Below are 22,632 nucleotides of genomic sequence, written 5' to 3'. Positions count from 1 at the left end.
CAGGGTTCTCTCATGGTTATCGTTATCCCTACACTGTTTATTTATCTCTCTCCACTTCCCTTTTTCTCTCTCTCTTGCTCTCTCTCTCTCTCGCTCTTGTTCCTTTTCCTCTCATCCTTCTGTCATCCTGTCATTCTCATCCTTCTCTCATCTCTCTGTCATTCTTTTTCTCTCTCCCGCTCTCTGTGATTGTTCCCCTCATTCCCTCCCTCCACTTTCTCTCTCCACTCTCTCTCGCTCAAGGGCACGCTTCACTACAGTAACAGACAGGTTTATATAACCAAGCGGTGAAAAGGCCTTCCATTAGGCCGAAACACGCTGGCCTGCTGAGCGAGTGAGACACACTGGGCTGTCGTTGCACACATCGATAAACCACACGTTATTATGCCAGGGTTGTCTGAGGCGTCAGAACATTCGTTTACACATCGATAAACCACACGTTATTATGCCAGGGTGGTCTGAGGTGTCAGAACATTCGTTTACACATCGATAAACCACACGTTATTATGCCAGGGTGGTCTGAGGCGTCAGAACATTCATTTACACATCGATAAACCACACGTTATTATGCCAGGGTGGTCTGAGGCGTCAGAACATTCGTTTACACATCGATAAACCACACGTTATTATGCCAGGGTGGTCTGAGGCGTCAGAACATTCATTTACACATCGATAAACCACACGTTATTATGCCAGGGTGGTCTGAGGCGTCAGAACATTCGTTTACACATCGATAAACCACACGTTATTATGCCAGGGTTGTCTGAGGCGTCAGAACATTCGTTTACACATCGATAAACAACACGTTATTATGCCAGGGTTGTCTGAGGCGTCAGAACATTCATTTACACATCGATAAACCACACGTTATTATGCCAGGGTTGTCTGAGGCATCAGAACATTCATTTACACATCGATAAACCACACGTTATTATGCCAGGGTTGTCTGAGGCGTCAGAACATTCATTTACACATCGATAAACCACACGTTATTATGCCAGGGTTGTCTGAGGCGTCAGAACATTCATTTACACATCGATAAACCACACGTTATTATGCCAGGGTTGTCTGAGGCGTCAGAACATTTGTTTACACATCGATAAACCACACGTTATTATGCCAGGGTTGTCTGAGGCATCAGAACATTCATTTACACATCGATAAACCACACGTTATTATGCCAGGGTTGTCTGAGGCGTCAGAACATTCATTTACACATCGATAAACCACACGTTATAAATCGATAAACCACACAACCCTAACTCTGTAAACAAGGGCACCCTCATAGACGTCATCCTGACCAACTGGCCCTCCAAATATACCTCCGCTGTCTTCAACCAGGATCTCAGCGATCACTGCCTCATCGCCTGTATCCGCCACGGAGCCGCAGTCAAACGACCACCCCTCATCACTGTCAAACGCTCCCTAAAACACTTCTGTGAGCAGGCCTTTCTAATCGACCTGGCCCGTGTATCCTGGAAGGACATTGACCTCATCCCGTCAGTTGAGGATGCCTGGTCATTCTTTAAAAGTAACTTCCTCACCATTTTGGATAAGCATGCTCCGTTCAAAAAATGCAGAACCAAGAACAGATACAGCCCTTGGTTCACTCCAGACCTGACTGCCCTCGACCAGCACAAAAACATCCTGTGGCGGACTGCAATAGCATCGAATAGCCCCGTGATATGCAACTGTTCAGGGAAGTCAGGAACCAATACACGCAGTCAGTCAGGAAAGCTAAGGCCAGCTTCTTCAGGCAAAAGTTTGCATCCTGTAGCTCCAACTCCAAAAAGTTCTGGGACACTGTGAAGTCCATGGAGAACAAGAGCACCTCCTCCCAGCTGCCCACTGCACTGAGGCTAGGAAACACGGTCTCCACCGATAAATCCATGATTATCGAAAACTTCAATAAGCACTTCTCAACGGCTGGCCATGCCTTCCGCCTGGCTACTCCAACCTCGGCCAACAGCTCCGCCCCCCGTAGTTCCTCACCCAAGCCTCTCCAGGTTCTCCTTTACCCAAATCCAGATAGCAGATGTTCTGAAAGAGCTGCAAAACCTGGACCCGTACAAATCAGCTGGGCTTGACAATCTGGACCCGCTATTTCTGAAACTATCTGCCGCCATTGTCGCAACCCCTATTACCAGCCTGTTCAACCTCTCTTTCATATCGTCTGAGATCCCCAAGGATTGGAAAGCTGCCGCAGTCATCCCCTCTTCAAAGGAGGAGACACCCTGGACCCAAACTGCTATAGACCTATATCCATCCTGCCCTGCCTATCTAAGGTCTTCGAAAGCCAAGTCAACAAACAGGTCACTGACCATCTCGAATCCCACCGTACCTTCTCCGCTGTGCAATCTGGTTTCCGAGCCAGTCACGGGTGCACCTCAGCCACACTCAAGGTACTAAATGATATCATAACCGCCATCGATAAAAGACAGTACTGTGCAGCCGTCTTCATCGACCTCGCCAAGGCTTTCGACTCTGTCAATCACCAAATTCTTATCGGCAGACTCAACAGCCTCGGTTTTTCGGATGACTGCCTTGCCTGGTTCAACAATTACTTTGCAGACAGAGTTCAGTGTGTCAAATCGGAGGGCATGCTGTCCGGTCCTCTGGCAGTCTCCATGGGGGTGCCACAGGGTTCAATTCTCGGGCCGACTCTTTTCTCTGTATATATCAATGATGTTGCTCTTGCTGCGGGCGATTCCCTGATCCACCTCTACGCAGACGACACCATTCTATATACTTTCGGCCCGTCATTGGACACTGTGCTATCAAACCTCCAAACGAGCTTCAATGCCATACAGCACTCCTTCCGTGGCCTCCAACTGCTCTTAAACGCGAGTAAAACCAAATGCATGCTTTTCAACCGATCGCTGCCTGCACCCGCATGCCCGACTAGCATCACCACCCTGGATGGTTCCAACCTTGAATATGTGGACATCTATAAGTACCTAGGTGTCTGGCTAGACTGCAAACTCTCCTTCCAGACTCACATCAAACATCTCCAATCAAAAATCAAATCCAGAGTCGGCTTTCTATTCCGCAACAAAGCCTCCTTCACTCACGCTGCCAAGCTTACCCTAGTAAAACTGACTATCCTACCGATCCTCGACTTCGGCGATGTCATCTACAAAATGGCTTCCAACACTCTACTCAGCAAACTGGATGCAGTCTATCACAGTGCCATCCGTTTTGTCACTAAAGCACCTTATACCACCCACCACTGCGACTTGTATGCTCTAGTCGGCTGGCCCTCACTACATATTCGTCGCCAGACCCACTGGCTCCAGGTCATTTACAAGTCCATGCTAGGTAAAGCTCCGCCTTATCTCAGTTCACTGGTCACGATGGCAACACCCATCCGTAGCACGCGCTCCAGCAGGTGTATCTCACTGATCATCCCTAAAGCCAACACCTCATTTGGCCGCCTTCGTTCCAGTACTCTGCTGCCTGTGACTGGAACGAATTGCAAAAATCGCTGAAGTTGGAGACTTTTATCTCCCTCACCAACTTCAAACATCAGCTATCCGAGCAGCTAACCGATCGCTGCAGCTGTACATAGTCTATAGGTAAATAGCTCACCCTTTTTCACCTACCTCATTCCCATACTGTTTTTATACTGTTTTTATTTATTTACTTTTCTGCTCTTTTGCACACCAATATCTCTACCTGTACATGCCCATCTGATCATTTATCACTCCAGTGTTAATCTGCAAAATTGTATTATTCGCCTACCTCCTCATGCCTTTTGCACACATTGTATATAGACTGCCCATTTTTTTCTACTGTGTTATTGACTTGCTAATTGTTTACTCCATGTGTAACTCTGTGTTGTCTGTTCACACTGCTATGCTTTATCTTGGCCAGGTCGCAGTTGCAAATGAGAACTTGTTCTCAACTAGCCTACCTGGTTAAATAAAGGTGAAATAAATAAAAAAATAAAAAAAAATTATGCCAGGGTTGTCTGAGGCATCAGAACATTCATTTACACATCGATAAACCACACGTTATTATGCCAGGGTTGTCTGAGGCGTCAGAACATTCATTTACACATCGATAAACCACACGTTATTATGCCAGGGTTGTCTGAGGTATCAGAACATTCATTTACACATCGATATACCACACGTTATTATGCCAGGGTTGTCTGAGGCGTCAGAACATTCATTTACACATCGATAAACCACACGTTATTATGCCAGGGTTGTCTGAGGCGTCAGAACATTCGTTTACACATCGATAAACCACACGTTATTATGCCAGGGTTGTCTGAGGCGTCAGAACATTCATTTACACATCGATAAACCACACGTTATTATGCCAGGGTTGTCTGAGGCATCAGAACATTCATTTACACATCGATAAACCACACGTTATTATGCCAGGGTTGTCTGAGGCGTCAGAACATTCATTTACACATCGATAAACCACACGTTATTATGCCAGGGTTGTCTGAGGCGTCAGAACATTCATTTACACATCGATAAACCACACGTTATTATGCCAGGGTTGTCTGAGGCGTCAGAACATTTGTTTACACATCGATAAACCACACGTTATTATGCCAGGGTTGTCTGAGGCATCAGAACATTCATTTACACATCGATAAACCACACGTTATTATGCCAGGGTTGTCTGAGGCGTCAGAACATTTGTTTACACATCGATAAACCACACGTTATTATGCCAGGGTTGTCTGAGGCGTCAGAACATTTGTTTACACATCGATAAACCACACGTTATTATGCCAGGGTTGTCTGAGGCGTCAGAACATTTGTTTACACATCGATAAACCACACGTTATTATGCCAGGGTTGTCTGAGGCGTCAGAACATTTGTTTACACATCGATAAACCACACGTTATTATGCTAGGGTTGTCTGAGGCGTCAGAACATTCGTTTACACATCGATAAACCACACGTTATTATGCCAGGGTGGTCTGAGGTGTCAGAACATTCGTTTACACATCGATAAACCACACGTTATTATGCCAGGGTGGTCTGAGGCGTCAGAACATTTGTTTACACATCGATAAACCACACGTTATTATGCCAGGGTTGTCTGAGGTGTCAGAACATTCATTTACACATCGATAAACCACACGTTATTATGCCAGGGTTGTCTGAGGCGTCAGAACATTCATTTACACATCGATAAACCACACGTTATTATGCCAGCGTGGTCTGAGGCGTCAGAACATTTGTTTACACATCGATAAACCACACGTTATTATGCCAGGGTGGTCTGAGGCGTCAGAACATTCATTTACACATCGATAAACCACACGTTATTATGCCAGGGTGGTCTGAGGCGTCAGAACATTCGTTTACACATCGATAAACCACACGTTATTATGCCAGGGTTGTCTGAGGCATCAGAACATTCATTTACACATCGATAAACCACATGTTATTATGCCAGGGTTGTCTGAGGCATCAGAACATTCATTTACACATCGATAAACCACACGTTATTATGCCAGGGTTGTCTGAGGCATCAGAACATTCATTTACACATCGATAAACCACACGTTATTATGCCAGGGTTGTCTGAGGCGTCAGAACATTCATTTACACATCGATAAACCACATGTTATTATGCCAGGGTTGTCTGAGGCGTCAGAACATTCGTTTACACATCGATAAACCACACGTTATTATGCCAGGGTGGTCTGAGGCGTCAGAACATTCGTTGAACACATCGATGTTGTGAGTTGCCAGGAGAGCCACCGCACTACCTCTTCTCCTCTGAGTACGCGACCTGTGATGAGCAGTAATGGGGTTTGCTGTCCTGCAGTTAACCCCTCGTTCTCCCGTGCACTACCTTTCCCAGAGAGTGAGCCCATAGTGCTACCACTAAGTGCCAGAGAGGCTTCCCAGAATGGAGACCTGATGGTCCCCTAGGCGATCATAAATGTTCCTCCCCTCCCTCTTGCATGGCCCCTTCTCCTCCCTGACACGCCATCCACCATCACCCCTAATTCGCCATCCTTATTTTCTCTCATCACCATTAGTGTTGGACTGTCCTCTGACCTCGTCCTCTGTAGTACTGTGTTCCCGCTGTCCTATGTGTCACCCCATGGACTTTGTGGTGGGTGGTTTTAGCTCTGCTGTGATACCATCTCTGGTGTGTATTTTGTCTATGTGGTGTACAGTATCTTGGAACTCCATTGAAACCATTTTCTCCGTGTTTATCTATGAACTAGAGTTCAGTGTGTCCATTCTAACCCTGTATCTCTCTGCTCTGTCTGTCAGCTCTTAGACTGTTTCACCATCCCCGTGGTGCTGCTGCTGTCCTGGTTCTTTCTGCTGGTGAGGTACAAGGCCGTGCACTTTGTGGGCGTCGGGGTGTGTCTGCTGGGCATCGGCTTAATGGTGGGGACAGACGTCCTGGTGGGAAGACAACAGGGCCTAGGTAACACACACATGCTCACACACATGCTCACACACCACTTTGGACTACAGGGAAGTAATATCAGGTTTTGATTGAGAGGAAGGCGAGGATGGGTAAGAGCAGTCCTTTTTTCTATGTGATTGTTTACTTATTTCATTTGAAGATTGTACATTAGAAATATCAAGGTTGTTTTTTTTAGTTTGATATGATATGGCCTAATTGTTGAGGTCGGGTATATTATGACTTAAAAGCTGTGAATCTGAATGAATAGCTTTTAAGATAAAACGTAATAAATATGAAATGATTTATTATAGGGCTAGGATAAAGGATTATATCATTAAAACCCTGCCTAGGTTCTCTATTTGGAATAGGCCTATACGATCCTAAAATAATTGGTGTTATTACACTTTTACATTTAAAAAATACATTTATATATAAAATATGTAAAGGATGATCATTGTTCCGATACACACCGGCAATTTGATTAGATATTGTCAACAGGGTTGTTGTCTCTAGTGTGTGTGGGCTGGTTAACACTGGGATAAAGTGATTCAAGTTAACGGTAGAACTAATACAAAAACTGGCTTATGAAAGCACTTCTCTAAGTGAGAGAGGTATATTATACGTTTCTATATAACTGCATGTATTCTTGGCTATCGTGCCTCGGCTGTGTCAGAGTCGATTGTAAATGAAACTTGGGTATTCCTCCATGGACAGTGTGATGCCGAAGACTAAGTTTTACTAACTAGTGTCCGTTAGAATCTATGTTCCTTTTTTTCCGTCGGAATACAACAGGACATAATGATGACTACGTGAAATATGTCTTCCATGTAATGGACATTAAAAAAAAAGTACTGGTCTTGTGATATGTTCCGGTTGTTTTCTGTTTGTTTTTTCAAAAGAATTTGAACAATTGGATCCAAGTAACTGAGCAGGCTGTGCTGACATGCTTATTTGCCTTGCTCGGACTTTCTAAATATGCGCATGCATTTATAAGATGTTGTTATCATTTATATTACTATTATCTATTATTGTTACTATTTCTTTTTTTCCTGACTGTTTTCCATGTGATTTGGTTGGTTATCATAAGCACCCTCATAGATATTTATGTTATCATGGGACTGCCCAGATTTCCCTCCGGCCAACACCATTTCGCGGTCAAGGGTTTGCTTTAGGATGCAAAGGTGTGTCATGAGTCAGGGAGATGGTCTGATGGTCTTAGTGACAACAGACCGAGATATGGGGGGAGGTTTTAGTGGGTGGAACATTAGGACAATTGGAGGTTTACAAAGTTGCAGCTACAGTATGCTTAAAAGGGCAAATTATTATGGTACAACTATATGGACACTTAATCATCATGGTGCTTTTTAATGGTAAGTTTACAAAAATTGGTTGTGGTAAGTATAATTGAAACTTTGTTATCATTATGGTAAGTGGGGAAATAAGTATAGCCAGGTATAATTGTAAAGGCTTAGCAGATACATTTTTACATGACTAAAAGATAAAGCATATAACATCTATTGTTTACAGGAAACTCATTCTACAAATAAAGATGAAGTTGGGTGGAAAATGGACTGGGAGGGAGAAATATATTTTTGTCATGGTCAAAGAAACTCAAAAGAGGGGATTATACTGATTAATACAAATTTGGATCTGATTGTAGAAACTGTGAAAAGAGATCGGCGAGGAAGATGGATTATTTTAAATATGCTATTAGACCAAAAACAGATCTGACTAATGAATCTATATGGGTTAAATAATGATGATCCACACTTCTTCTAAAATATATATAATAATCTATTGAGCTCGCAAGCATCAAAATAATATATTATTATGGTGGGAGATTATAATACGGTTTTAAGTACCTCAATGGATCGTAAAGAAAATCACTCTACAAACTATCACCCTCAAGCACTGAAGGAGATCACGAAGATCATGAATACATTAGAACTAGTAGATATAGGTTTGATTACCAACAACGACGAGACAGCCTACAGGGAGGAGGTGAGGGCCCTCGGAGTGTGGTGTCAGGAAAACAACCTCTCACTCAATGTCAGCAAAACAAAGGAGATGATCGAGGACTTCAGGAAACAGCAAAAGGAGCACCCTCCTATCCACATCGAAGGGACAGCAGTGGAGAAGGTGGAAAGTTTTAAGTTCCTCTGTGTTCATATCACTGACAAACTGAAATGATCCACGCACACAGACAGTGTGGTGAAGAAGGCACAACAGCACCTCTTCTACCTCAGGAGGCTGAAAAAATGTGGCTTGTCACCGAAAACCCTCACTAACTTTTACAGGTGAACAATTGAGAGCATCCTGTCGAACTATATCACCGCCTGGTACGGCAACTGCATCGCCCACAACCGCAAGACTCTCCAGAGGGTGTTGCGGTCTGCACAACGCATCACCGGGGGCAAACTTCCTGCCCTCCAGGACACCTACAGCACCTGATGTCACAGGAAGGTAAAAAAGATCATCAAGGACAACAACTACCCGAGCCACTGCCTGTTCACCCTGCTTCCATCCAGAACGTGAGGTCAGTACAGGTGCATCAAAGCTGGGACAGAGAGATTGAAAAACAGCTTCTATTTCAAGGCCATCAGATTGTTAAACAGCCATCACTAGCACAGAGAGGCGGCAGCCTACCCACAGACTTGATGTCATTGGTCACTGTTAGATGCTGCTGCACTGTCGGATCTAGAAGCACAAGTATTTCGCTACACTCGCAATAACATCTGCAAACCAGGTGTATGTGACCAATAAAATTTGATTTGATTTGAACAACCCTGATCGAGTAAGATATACATGGAGGAGCTATCCGTCTTGATTACTTCCTAGTCTCATTTTTGCTGTCATCAAAAGTTTAAAAAGTATTAATAGGAGACCGAATGCGATCGGACCACCATCTAATTGGCCTCCATATAATATTACTGAATTTCCAAGTGGATGGGGATAATGGAAATTGAATCAAAGCCTATTGGATGACTATTTGTACTAAGACAAAATCATTTGCAATCATTTTGCACAACATATCAGGCACTTTTAAATGTACTTTTAGAGACCATTCAATACAATACTCATCATTAAAACAAAAGCAGTTTACGGTAGGTAAAAAGAGATTAGAGGAAGTAACAGCGCAGGTACACTACCGTTTGGGGTCACTTACAAATGTCCTTGTTTTTGAAAGAAAAGCTTACATTTAGTCCATTAAAATAATATAAATTGATCAGAAATACAGCGTAGACTGTACAGTTCACCTAATACCTTTTTTGCACTATTGGTTAGAGCCTGTAAGTAAGCATTTCACTGTAATATTCGGTGCACGTGACAAATAAACTTTGATTTGACATTTTGTAAATGACTATTGTAGGTGGAAAAGGCAGATTTTTAATGGAATATCTACATAGGCGTACAGAGGCCCGTTATCAGCAACCAGTCCAAGTTTATCATTTTAAAAGGCTAATTGATCATTAGAAAACCCTTTTGCAATTATGTTAGCACAGCTGAAAACTGTTGTTTTGATTGGAGAAGCAATAAAACTGGCCTTTAGACTAGTTGAGTATCTGGAGCATCAGCATTTGTGGGTTTGATTACAGGCTCAAAACGGCCAGAAACAAAGACTTTCTTCTGAGACTCGTCTGTCTATTCTTGTCCATAGAAATGAAGACTATTCCATGCGAGAAGGCCAGCATCCTGTAGTCGCCTCTTCACTGTTGACGTTGAGACTGGTGTTTTGCGGGTACTATTTAATGAAGCTGCCAGTTGAGGACTTGTGAGGCATCTGTTTCTCAAACTAGACACTCTAATGTACTTGTTCTCCTGCTCAGTTGTCCATTGGGGCCTCCCAGTCCTCTTTCTATTCTGGTTAGAGCCAGTTTGCGCTGTTCTGTGAAGGGAGTAGTACACAGTGTTGTACGCTATTTCAGTTTCTTGGCAATTTATTGCATGGAATAGCCTTCATTTCTCAGAACAAGAATAGACTGGTGAGTTTCAGAAGAAAGTACTTTGTTATGGTCCATTTTGAGCCTGTAATCGAACCCACAAATCCTGATGCTCCAGATACTCAACTAGTCTAAAGAAGGACAGTTTTATTGCTTCTTTAATCAGAACTGTTTTCAGCTGTGTTAACATAATTGCAAAAGGGTTTTCTATTGATCAATAAATTAACTTATCACAATTAATTTCTATAGAAAGTTAGCAAAAATAGATACGATTTTGCAACCATAGAGAGGTAAATACTTGTCTATTTATGGAAGAATCACATTGATTAACTCTTTACTCCTATCACAGTTTACTTATTTACTAATGGCATTGCCTATTCCAGATGACTCATTTTTAAAAAAATCATATGAGCAAAAAAATATTTAATTTGATTTGGAATGCTAAACCAGACAAAATTAAACCTGCCTATTTACATAATGAATATGAGTTTGGGGGCAAAAATGATTAAATATTAAAACCTCTCACTAAAAGCTTCACTCTGTTACAATGATGCTTGAATGAACTCGAACCCAGTCGCAGAGAAACACAGCAAACAGTAGGTAAGTTTAAATCCAGAACTTTACTTAAAGTCTTCACAGAAACAAGAGTGCACTAAACAAAACATAAGACCTAAGCAAGGATCCAGCCCAACAGAGGAACCTAAATAGCCAGGCAACCAGGTGAACAGAGAGGGCAATCAAACACAGGTGAAACCAATAAGAAACAATCAGGGTAACCTGGGAGCTAGAAGCAAGGTAAGGGTGCCCTCCAGCAGTAACCTAAGGAAACACACTCCGAAAGAAACAGAAACTGTGAAACACTCATACTTAAGTTGTACTTAAACAACAAATGGTTCTCCAGTAGATACGGGAATATCTGCTCAATCCAAATTTACAACCAACTGATTGCAGCACTCCCACAAAAATGGAGGTGGTAGGGAGGAGGTAGGGAACTTGTTTGCCTGCCATATATTAAAGATACAAATTGGCTGAAAGGAACTGGCATAAATAGAAAAATATACCAGTTTAATTTGAGGACAAAAATGTTGACAGCTGCGCCATACAGGTTGAAAAATAAATGGGAGGAGATCTGATGTACCAATTCCATTGCACATGGTTTATGAACTGGTACAAAAAACTACACTTGATTCAACACTTTTTTTTTTTTTTTTAGTTTTTCAATTTAAACAATTATATAAATGATTGCCACTGACAGAATGCTATATATATATGGGGCATACAACAATCTCAGCTCTGTAGATTTTGTTGTGAAGAGACAGAATCAATAAATCACTTATTCTAGTATTGCCACCATGTAGCTGGTTTCTGGTCACAGGTTCAGGAACGGTTAAAAAATCACAACGGCACTTAAAATGAACCTTACAAACAGCAGTGTTGGGTGATCTGGAAAGACATAGTCAGTCAATAAATAATATAATAATACTGGTAGGAAAGGTTTTCATCTTTAGATAACAATCTGTGGATAATATACGATTACAAAGATTCAAAAAAGTAGTAAAACATCACAGCACAATTGGAAAAATATATGGCACATGGAAACCAAACAAGGGCGGTCTATGGTGATAGGTGGGATGGGCTGAGAGTGGCTGAGGGTTGGGATTAAAGAGTTTGTTTGGTAAAGTATTATTGTTACGGGACTGCTTTATATAAAAGTACAAGTATGTATACAAAATGTGTACAGTTGAAGTTGTACGTTGACATACACCTTAGCCAAATACATTGAACTCAGTTTTTCACAATTCCTGAAATTTAATCCTAGTAAAAAATCCCTGTTTTAGGTCAGTTAGGATCACCACTTTATTTTAAGAATGTGAAAAGTCAGAATAATAGTTGAGAGAATGATTTATTTCAGATTTGATTTCTTTCATCACATTCCCAGTGGGTCAGAAGTTTACATACACTCAATTAGTGTTTGGTACAACGCATCTCCTTCCTGAGCGGAGACGGCTGTGTGGTCCCATGGTGTTTGTTTGTACAGATGAACGTGGTACCTTCAGGTGTTTGGAAATTGCTCAAACGGATGAGCCAGACTTGTGGAGGTCTACACATTTCTTCTGAGGTCTTGGCTGATTTCTTTTGATTTTCCCATGATGTCAAGCGAAGAGGCACTGCGTTTGAAGGTAGGCCTTGAAATACGTCCACAGGTACACTGCCAATTGACTCAAATTATGTCAATCAGAAGCTTCTAAAGACATCATCTTCTGGAACTTTCCAAGCTGTTTAAAGGCACAGTCAACTTAGTGTATGTAAACTTCTGACCCACTGGAATTGTGATACAGTGAATTATAAGTGAAATAATCTGTCTGTAAACAATTGTTGGAACAATTACTTGTGTCATGCACAAAGTAGATATCCTAACCGACTTTCCAAAACTACATTTTGTTAACATGAAATTTGTGGAGTGGTTGAAAAACGAGTTTTAATGACTCCAAACCTAAGTGTATGTAAACTTCCGACTCCAACTGTATGTAAAATGGATATGTAAAATGTATGTATATCTAGCGAAAAGCTTTAAACATATTTTGATTGCTATTGTGGAGTCTGCTGTGTCCTTCACACAAAAACACCCTCATCTCCACCAACACACAGACAGTGTTCTCACTGTGCAGTTCGCCATCGCTGTGTCATTGTGTTCAAACCTCACAGTATCTTCAGCCATAACCCAGTCAGATCCCCCGTGTTAGTCCCTGGTGTGGTTTGCCTTTCACACCCATGGAGAGCCTCCCCCTCTCACTATTGCATTAAGTGCTCCATGATTTCCCCAGCTCAACAAGATTCAGATAGATAGATTGCATTTTGGTTTGATATGAATAATACATGTTACGATCCAAATCATATTACGTGTTCATTCTGGATCCGAAGGGTTTAGAGTTTCATTGAAAACACACGGCTGTAGTTTCATTTCTGTCTCGTGATTGACAGAATAGTTACTTTTATAGTGGGACTGTTTAAAAATCTTCAAGCATGTGCTAAGCATCTGTAAGATCTTTGCTTGATTGGGTACAGTTTATCCATACCTTACTGAAACCCATTGCAGCATACAGTATGCACTAAGCATGTAGGAATAAAGGAACAATGCAATTGTTTGGTGTGAGCTTCCAATCAATAATGCCGATTTGTCTTACCAGCCACACAGTAATGTTGCTTAAAATAGTGAAAATAGATATTTTGAACACAGTAAAGTGAACGGTAAGAAGATGAATTAATCAATGAAACTCCTGTTAAAATCCTACATTTGCTCAATGTATGAACTCAAGCACAGTTGCTTCCTGTACCTTTTAAACACCCACTGTCTTTCACTGCCTCATTGTCATAATTTTTTATCTCATAGGATAGATACTTAGTCTGATATTACTGGTGAGGGTGTCATAGGATAACCTATTTGTCATTAATAACTAATGGCTCTTTCATACAGTTTGACAGTCTCTCTCTCTCTCTCTCTCTCTCTCTCTCTCTCTCTCTCTCTCTCTCTCTCTCTCTCTCTCTAGGGGACCATAAGCTCCTGGGGGACCTGCTGGTGCTGGGAGGGGCCACGCTGTACGGCATCTCTAATGTGTGTGAGGAGTTCATCGTTAAGAACCTGAGTAGGGTGGAGTTCCTGGGCATGATGGGACTGTTTGGCTCCTTCTTCAGCGGCATTCAGCTGTGAGTGTTTGTGTGTGTGTCAGACCTCTTGGAAATGATTTCAAATACTTAAACTGTGCTTCATTGAGCTTGTCTGGCAAAATGAAACCAATATAATAGTCCCATAATGTCGTACCTAACCAATCAGGCACTCCAGGCAGGCTAAAGCAAATACAGGAAAAAGAGAGCTGAACACGCCCCCATTCACATCGACAGGACTGTAGTGGAGCAGGTTGTGAGTTTCAAGTTCCTTAGTGTCCTCATCACCAACAAACTATCATGGTCTAAACACACCAAGAAAGTTGCAAAGAGGGCACGACAATGCCTTTTCCCCCTCAGGAGACTGAAAAGATTTGGCATGGTTCCCCAGATCCTCAAAAAGTTCTACAGCTGCACCATCAAGAGCATCCTGACTGGTTGCATCACTGCCAGGTATGGCAACTGCTCTGCATCCGACCGTAGTGCGTACAGCCCAGTACATCACTGGAGCTTCCAGCCACCCAGGTCCTATATACAGGGCGTTGTCAGAGGAATTGTCATAGACTCCAGTCACCCAAGTCATAAACTGTTCTCTCTGCTACCGCACGGCAAGCGGTACCCCCGGAGCGCAGTCTAGGTTCAAGACTCCTTACAGCTTCTACCTCCAAGCCATAAGACTGCTGAACAATTAATCAAATGGCCACCCGGACTATTTACACCGGCTCTATAGTATTCAGTCTTTCTCTATCTCCAGATGAGATGAGGGCTTCGCTAGCAGCCCCATGCTGTCATATAATCACCTTTTCTTTCTATGATGCTTCCAGTGCCACTCAGAAGGACATAGGCAAATTAAAGTTGGCCCAGAACAGAGCAGCAAGGCTGGCCCACAGAGGGCTAATATCAGTAACATGGATATCAGTCTCTCCTGGCTCAAACTAGAGGAGAGATTGACTGCATCACTACTTGTCTTTGTGAGATTTGATTTGATTTGATTTTGATTTGAGAGGTATTGACGTGTTGAAAGCACGTGAACTGTCTGTTCAAACAGCCAACACTCAGCTCAGACACCCATACATACCCCACAAGACATGCCACCAGGGGTCTCTTCACAGCCCCTAAGTCCAAAACCGGCTCTGGGAAACACACAGAGAACACACACATGATTACATGGAACTCTTCCACATCAAGTAACGCAAGCGTGCAGTAAAATCAGATTTAAAAATAAATCAGATAAAACACACACGCATATGCACACACACTCTAATACAAACACTCTACACACACACATTGTAAATGTTATATTCTACATTTGTAATACTAGAGTAATAATGTCTTGTATGATGTATAATGCTGTTTCTGATGTAGGCTGTTGTTTTTGTTGTTATGTAATTACTTTATTCATGTTTGGACCGCAGGAAGAGTAGGGACCTAATAAATACTGTACAGTTCGGCGTCCTAACCGACTTTGGTGGGCAAATGCTCACCTTCGATGGCAGCAGGCACACTGGAGAGTGTGCTCTTCACGGATGAATCTCGTTTACAACTGTACCAGGCAGATGGCAGACAGTGTGTATGGTGTCATGTGGGCGAGGGGTTTGCTGATGTGAACGTTGTGAACAGAGTGCACCATGGTGGAGGTGAGGTGATGGTATGGGCAGGCATATGCTACGGAGAACCAACACAATTGCATTTGATCGATGGCAATTTGAATGCACAGAGAAACCGTGACGGGATCCAGAAGCCCACTGTCGTGCCATTTATCCCACTGTCGTGCCATTTATCCCACTGTCGTGCCATTTATCCCACTGTCGTGCCATTTATCCCACTGTCGTGCCATTTATCCCACTGTCGTGCCATTTATCCCACTGTTGTGCCATTTATCCCACTGTTGTGCCATTTATCCCACTGTCGTGCCATTTATCCCACTGTTGTGCCATTTATCCCACTGTCGTGCCATTTATCCCACTGTTGTGCCATTTATCCCACTGTTGTGCCATTTATCCCACTGTCGTGCCATTTATCCCACTGTTGTGCCATTTATCCCACTGTCGTGCCATTTATCCCACTGTCGTGCCATTTATCCCACTGTTGTGCCATTTATCCCACTGTTGTGCCATTTATCCCACTGTTGTGCCATTTATCCCACTGTCGTGCCATTTATCCCACTGTTGTGCCATTTATCCCACTGTTGTGCCATTTATCCCACTGTCGTGCCAATTATCCCACTGTTGTGCCAAATGTCCCAGTTCTTTCATGGCCTGCATACTCACCTGACATGTCACCCATAGAGCATTTTGGGATGCTCTGAATTGACGTGTATTCCAGTTCTCGCCAATATCCAGCAATTTTGCACACAGGCCACAAGCCTGATCAACTCCATGCGAAGGAGATGTGTCTCACTGCAATGGTCACACCAGATACTGACCTGTTTTCTGATCCACACCTTTACATTTTTACGGTATTTGTTCCCAACAGATGCATATCTGTATTCCGAGTTATGTGAAATTCATAGATTAGGGACTAATGAATGTATTTAAATTGACTGATTTCCTAATATAAACTGTAACTCAATAATAAAATCTTAGAAATTGTTGCCGATTGCATTTATATTTTTGTTCAGTTTTACTACTTTTTAAATGAGCTCATTCTGAGGCTTAAAGAGGATTTAAAAAATGAGTTATGAGACATTGCCAGTCTTCCCTCCACTTATTTATCCACTTGTTACGTATGAAATTATCCCAACTGGGGAAGACAGTGGGAGCACGGGGACCTGTCTCTGTTTCTGTCTCTCGCTGATGTTAATTTTAGACACGGGAGCACCAGACGAGACCGTAACCTTGGTAACACGTCAGCACCGCCTCGTCAATTACGCTTTTTCACAGAGATGTCACAGAGCGAGACCTGGGTGGATTGTTTTCCATTCCTCTTGTCTGGAACAGAGGGGGGGGTGAGGGAGGGAAAATGGTCTACCATGTTGTTTCTAATGTTAGTGCCCCTCTGGAGTCAGAGGATTCCGTCAATAGAATTCCCAGTATCTATTCTGTAGGGTCAGAGGGTTGAACCCTGCCTCGCTCTGATAGGATTGATTTGTCACTGACTCATCAGAACCACAGGTGCTCAGCAGTCAAAACTGAGCTTTTCTGTCAAGAGACTTGCTTATGATCCTCCTGTCTTACTTTCCACCCTCCGTCAGTAACTCTGTTGTATTCCCTATCTCACAAAGCGTCCCTCTGGCTGACTGGAATGGTTTTTCTTTCTGTTCCAGGGCCATCATGGAGCATAAGGAGCTGTTAAGGGTGCCCTGGGACTGGCAGATTGGTAAGTTACTGTTACTGGGATTTAGATGCTGCTCTCTCTTGCAGCGTTAGTTGGCAGCCCGTGTGTGCGTGTGTGTGTGGGGGGTACAGGGATGATTAAACATTTGCAGAGTGAGAATTGATTGCCCTGTCTAGAGGAGATGCCCCCCTCCCTCCTTCGCTGTGTCATATCCTGCTCATGCAATCAGTTAGGCTGTAAGAGGTGTCACTGGATGATCTCTCTGCAAATTAAGTAGGGGGGTGAGGAGATGGGGCCCTGGGCTAAAGATGGATGGGCCGCCGCTGTATAGTCAAAATGTATGGTGGGATGGTGTCAACCTTTACGAACATTTTGTTGTGCCGCATGAATTACTCGTAGGAGATGAAGGTGTCCACTGTTAGTTTTTACTCTGTTATTTAGAACCTAACAGTGGACAACTATGAAAAGCTCAAACCAAGTTTATTCACCCAATGGGTCAGACAGCTGAACAGACAGACATATTCCCACCAGTATATATACCCCAATGTAGGTGAAGTCTCCTCTTCTCCGAACGTTACATCTTTATTGCATCTTTATGTCGGTAGAAAACTGATCCTTCTCCCTTAATGTGACCTGACCTTGGGCCTGACCGTTCCTCACGAATCCACAGCTCTCCACCCTTATCAGTGACCTGACCTTGGGCCTGACCGTTCCTCACGAATCCACAGCTCTCCACCCTTGTCAGTGACCGCAACCATGTGATTGCCTTTCCCTTACTCAGTAACATTCCAAGTCCCTGGCTCATATCCAACCTTAATTGACCCCAACATATACATTCCTCCTACAGAAAACCGTTCACTTCTGGTGTAGAAACCAGACTGTGGCCCTTCTCCTTTCCATAGGATACCTGATGTCTAACAGTAACATGTTCTGACAGAACATAAACGTTCTGCATTCCCCTCTCTCCCTCAGTACCATGAACAAGGATATTTCATCTTTCAAGTTTAGAAGTCAGAACCCATCACCATTAACTGATGAATGGGTGCACTTTATTTGCTTATAACAAGGACTGTTCACTTAATATTTCATTTGAAACAAACAAGCCAGACAGGGTGCTACAGTACAGTATATATTAGCCCATTAAGTTGACTGAGTTTCAATTAACTGGCCACTGAATATTTAAAATACAATCAATACAATCAAGACAGCATGTTAGCCCATGAAGATGCCTGATTTTAATTTACACTGATACAGGAGCCCAATGTGTGACGTGCAATTCGCCGCTCTCCAAAGCCAAAGCAAGAGACTAGGTCCTTAATCCACTTGGATTTACCCACTTTCTTTTGATTGAGCGAGCGAGGATGTGTGGTGCCAATAGCGGCGTTTGGGTAGCGTCCCAGGAGATGCTGGCTTGTCACAGGCATTAGCCAGTCTGCGGTGGCTTGAGGGGCACGCCATTATCTGTCACTGCCATGACGGACAACACAGCGGGCGCCAGGAGGAAAGATCTCCTCAGCCAAGATTGCTTTGCCCTAGAAAAATAATGAGGACTCGGTCATGTAAAATGTAGGATTGTGAGCGTCTTCCAAATACTTGTTGGGATCAATTGTTGTTTCTTCCCTCCTCAAGCTTACCACAGTCGTGTGTTTTTCCCCCTACTCTTAATAACCAGATATTGATCATAAGAAAGGCGAAAACAAAGGCCCATACACTGCCGTGAAATAAAGTAGTTTCCTTTAGATTCTCTTCGGTGGTAGTCATGAATTCTCATACAAATACAGTAGCTCATCCTTCCTAATAACAGGGATTTGAATATTCATGGGGTTTAGATGTGCTTCTAAAAGCAGAGTCTCATACTACTACATACTACTACTACATACTACTACTAAAACTTAACCCAGAGATACACTTCAACTTAGTTAACAAAAGCAGGTGTCGGCCATATTGCTCTCTGGTATGCTGCCAGACAAAGTAAACAAGGAATTTTGAATAACTCATGAGGCCTTCTGTTCAGCTATTCCACCAACTACCAACAGCGCCTGGAGAAAAAGGGTTAGGAAGTCTCTGTGCTTGGCCTTACACAAAATGGCATACATCTTCTTGAGTGGATCGGAATAAAACATAACGTTGAATACAGTGAGACTTCCTGGTCTTCAATGTTGACTTTTGTTTTGGTCAAAACAGTCTCGTCCTGTTACATGGGCCTGTCATGAATTCATGCACTAAACCAGAGCATGCAGATTAGGACTACAACTCTTCAGTGTTTAAATGAAGATGTATGTATCCAATTCCCACCTGATCAGTTGTCCTTCAGTACCTTCTCTCTAGAGATAAACAAGTGGATATTTTTGTTGTCTCTGCTGAGGACAAAACTCCTGATATGTAATGACTATAAAAATGAAAAGCGATTGAATGGAATCCTGATTTCTTTTAGTGGAATGAGCTAGTCGGAAATGGCCTTTGCAGCATTCATAACGGCTGCAAAGGCCTGAGATCAGAATCTGACAGATAAATGCTATTTACGTTTAGTTTTGACACAAATTACCGTTGCCTGTCTGTGTTGCCTTTTCATCTGAGCCAGTAAAAGTTGTCTTTCATAAATGCATTTCAAAAAGTCAAACCTGAAACTAGACGAGCATGTCCTTTGATTTCAACACTAAATCCATTACCGTGTTTCTGCAGGACAAAAGATGATCAGAATGTCTCTCGTCGCTATATGACCACCTTCTCTCTGATATATCTCTTCCTCAATGTCTGTCTTTTCACTGTTATTGACCTTCACAGTGACCTGACATATATGGAACGGTACCCCCCCAAATGACAAATTCAATGTTTTTTGGTGAAAGATTGGTAAATTAGGAAATGCTGACATGATTACCTTTCCATTTCCATCAGTTGGTAATCTTGGTTAAAACAGCAGTAAAATCTTGCGTGGTTAACATCTGGGTCTATACATGTTAGGAAAGGAGAGTTCCGGAAAAAACTCATCCTCCACCCTCGCGCCAAAGCCCCCCCCATCTGACCTTTGTTGGCACACGCACAAAGAACTCGAGGCGAAGCAGTTTAAACATCGCCTTCGCCCAATGCTGATATGTTCAAATAACCAGCTACGAAAACCCCCAAAACTTAACTAATGCTGCTCGTTATCTCGCGCATCCCATTCAATCACGACAGATTCTTCGGTCTACAAGCTGAATCTGCCCAGGAGAGATTAATATGTTTGGTATGCAGGAAGAATGTCACAGGATCCACCAAAATGTTAGATAATTGGACAAATCACTGCACGTGCAATATGGAAATGTGTTGATGAATGGGGAAGATGAGCCCCTCTCTACTCTGTCATGATGAGAACGTGTAAATGAGAACATGTTCTCAGTCAACTTACCTGGTAAAATAACGGATAAATAAAAAAATTAATGAAGGTCTTTATGTCCTTGCATGACCACAAGGAGAAAACAAATCTATGCAAACCCTTGATAGACAGACAGGTGAATGATATCTAGCTGGCTAGTTGGTATTCTAGAGAGCACTGTGCAGTTAATTATTATAGTCCAGTCTCTGTCCCTGCGGATCTGTCACTCATCATGCTCTGTGTGTCTGTGTGTGTGTGTCCTTCCCCAGGGTTGCTCTACATCGGCTTCAGTGCCTGCATGTTTGGCCTGTACAGCTTCATGCCCGTGGTCATCAAAAGGAGCAGTGCCACATCGGTCAACCTCTCTCTGCTGACTGCTGACCTCTACAGCCTGTTCTGTGGCCTCTTACTGTTCCAGTACAAGGTGAGTGCTACACACACACACACACACACACACACACACACACACACACACACACACACACACACACACACACACACACACACACACACACACACACACACACACACACACACACACACACACACACACACACACACACTTTCCACAAGCCTCCAGCATCCATTCTCCTGTACAGATTTTCTCCTCTTACTGCTGCAGCTCTGATAAGATGAAATTTAGATCAAGCGCAGTTTAGTGTGAGAGACTGTTAAGTAAGCCTTCTCTCTTTTAATTGTGTGGTCGAACAAATATAAATGATTTGTTTTTATCTTTCACTCTCAAAGTCTTTCATCATAATTATTACGATTTTAAGGGATTGTGCACCGCTATCATCTTAAACAATCCTATTCCACATATTGCCTTCTGTTTTTCACCAATTGTTTGGGAAAACATTTTGGTTTGCCTTTTCCCCCCCTGCTGTGAGCTAGTGATCGATCGCAGCTTTCACGCTGCACTGAAAGGCTATTCAGTAAATCAGAGAAGACCAGCGTGTATTTCTGCAGGGCATCAACGCCTTGTCGTTTGGGAAGATGAAAAGGAGGGCGATGAGAGTCAGTGAGGGCAGCGTGCCAGGGTGGTTGGGCTACAATGTGGGCCTTCATCTTCCTCCGTCCTGTCCGGCCCGGGTGGGCTGATGGCCATCATTACTGTTAAAGCAGCTAGACCACCAAACACTGCCCATTAGTCACGCCTTACAATAAATAAAGCCCTCTAATCGCTTTCCCAGCTCTGACTCATGTTGTGTAGATTACCGCCCACTGCAAAAGTGAGAGAGAAAGAAAGCGAGATTAAAATGGGTGGCTTTATGCCGTGTAAACTTGTCTCTGCACTCTCTCTTCCACCACGGCAAACCTTTGCTGTGTTAACTCTAAAAGTGGCTAGGGATATGGCTAATATTTTACTTGTATTTCTTAGTCATCCCTCTCTTTATGTTACCTTTAAAATGCAGCTTTTTCAAAGTCAATCATGGCCAATTAAAGCATCAAAAATGTCTGGCAGATGGCAGTCAACAATGTCTGGCAGATTGCGCTTTACTGTATATACTACTGTACGTATATACAGTACCAGTCAAAAGTTTGGACACACCTACTCATTCCAGGGTTTTTCTTTATTTTTACTATTTTCTACATTGTAGAATAACAGTGAAAACAAGTGTCAGTATATGTGGGAATGCCTTCAAAACTGTTAGAAAAGCATTACAGATGAAGCTGGTTGAGAGAATGCCAAGAGTGTGCAAAGCTGTCATCAAGACAAAGGGTGGCTACTTTGAAGAATCCAAAATCTAAAATATATTTAGATTTGTTTAGCACTTTTTTGGTTACTACATGATTCTGTGTGTTATTTCATGGTTTTGATATTTTCACCGTTATTATACAATCTAGAAAACAGTGAAAAAAAAGGAAAACCTTTGAATGAGTAGGTGTCCAAACCTTTGACTGGTACTGCACATGTGTATTGTTTATGATTATATACCTTTGTGATAGAACCTTTACTTGCCTTGAGAAACAAAGCTCTGCAGGAATGTTTTAGGTTG

The 22,632-nt window shown here is 42.7% G+C and overlaps 1 protein-coding gene across 4 annotated transcripts in view; it reads left to right on the top strand.

The window, feature by feature from the left end:
- slc35f1 (solute carrier family 35 member F1) overlaps window positions 1-22,632 on the top strand; it is a 118,860-nt gene that overhangs the window by 80,155 nt on the left and 16,073 nt on the right. For all 4 annotated transcript variants that reach the window (XM_035774835.2, XM_052523539.1, XM_035774836.2 and 1 more), the window contains exons 4-7: window positions 6,262-6,421; window positions 13,893-14,049; window positions 17,273-17,325; window positions 20,905-21,059. In XM_035774835.2, coding sequence (XP_035630728.1) covers window positions 6,262-6,421; window positions 13,893-14,049; window positions 17,273-17,325; window positions 20,905-21,059 — 525 coding nt within the window. The remainder of the gene's footprint in view (window positions 1-6,261; window positions 6,422-13,892; window positions 14,050-17,272; window positions 17,326-20,904; window positions 21,060-22,632) is intronic.

The sequence above is a fragment of the Oncorhynchus keta genome, chromosome 8, assembly GCF_023373465.1.
Source record: "Oncorhynchus keta strain PuntledgeMale-10-30-2019 chromosome 8, Oket_V2, whole genome shotgun sequence".
Classification (NCBI taxonomy): domain Eukaryota; kingdom Metazoa; phylum Chordata; class Actinopteri; order Salmoniformes; family Salmonidae; genus Oncorhynchus; species Oncorhynchus keta.
This window is presented reverse-complemented; position numbering and strand designations above follow the sequence as displayed.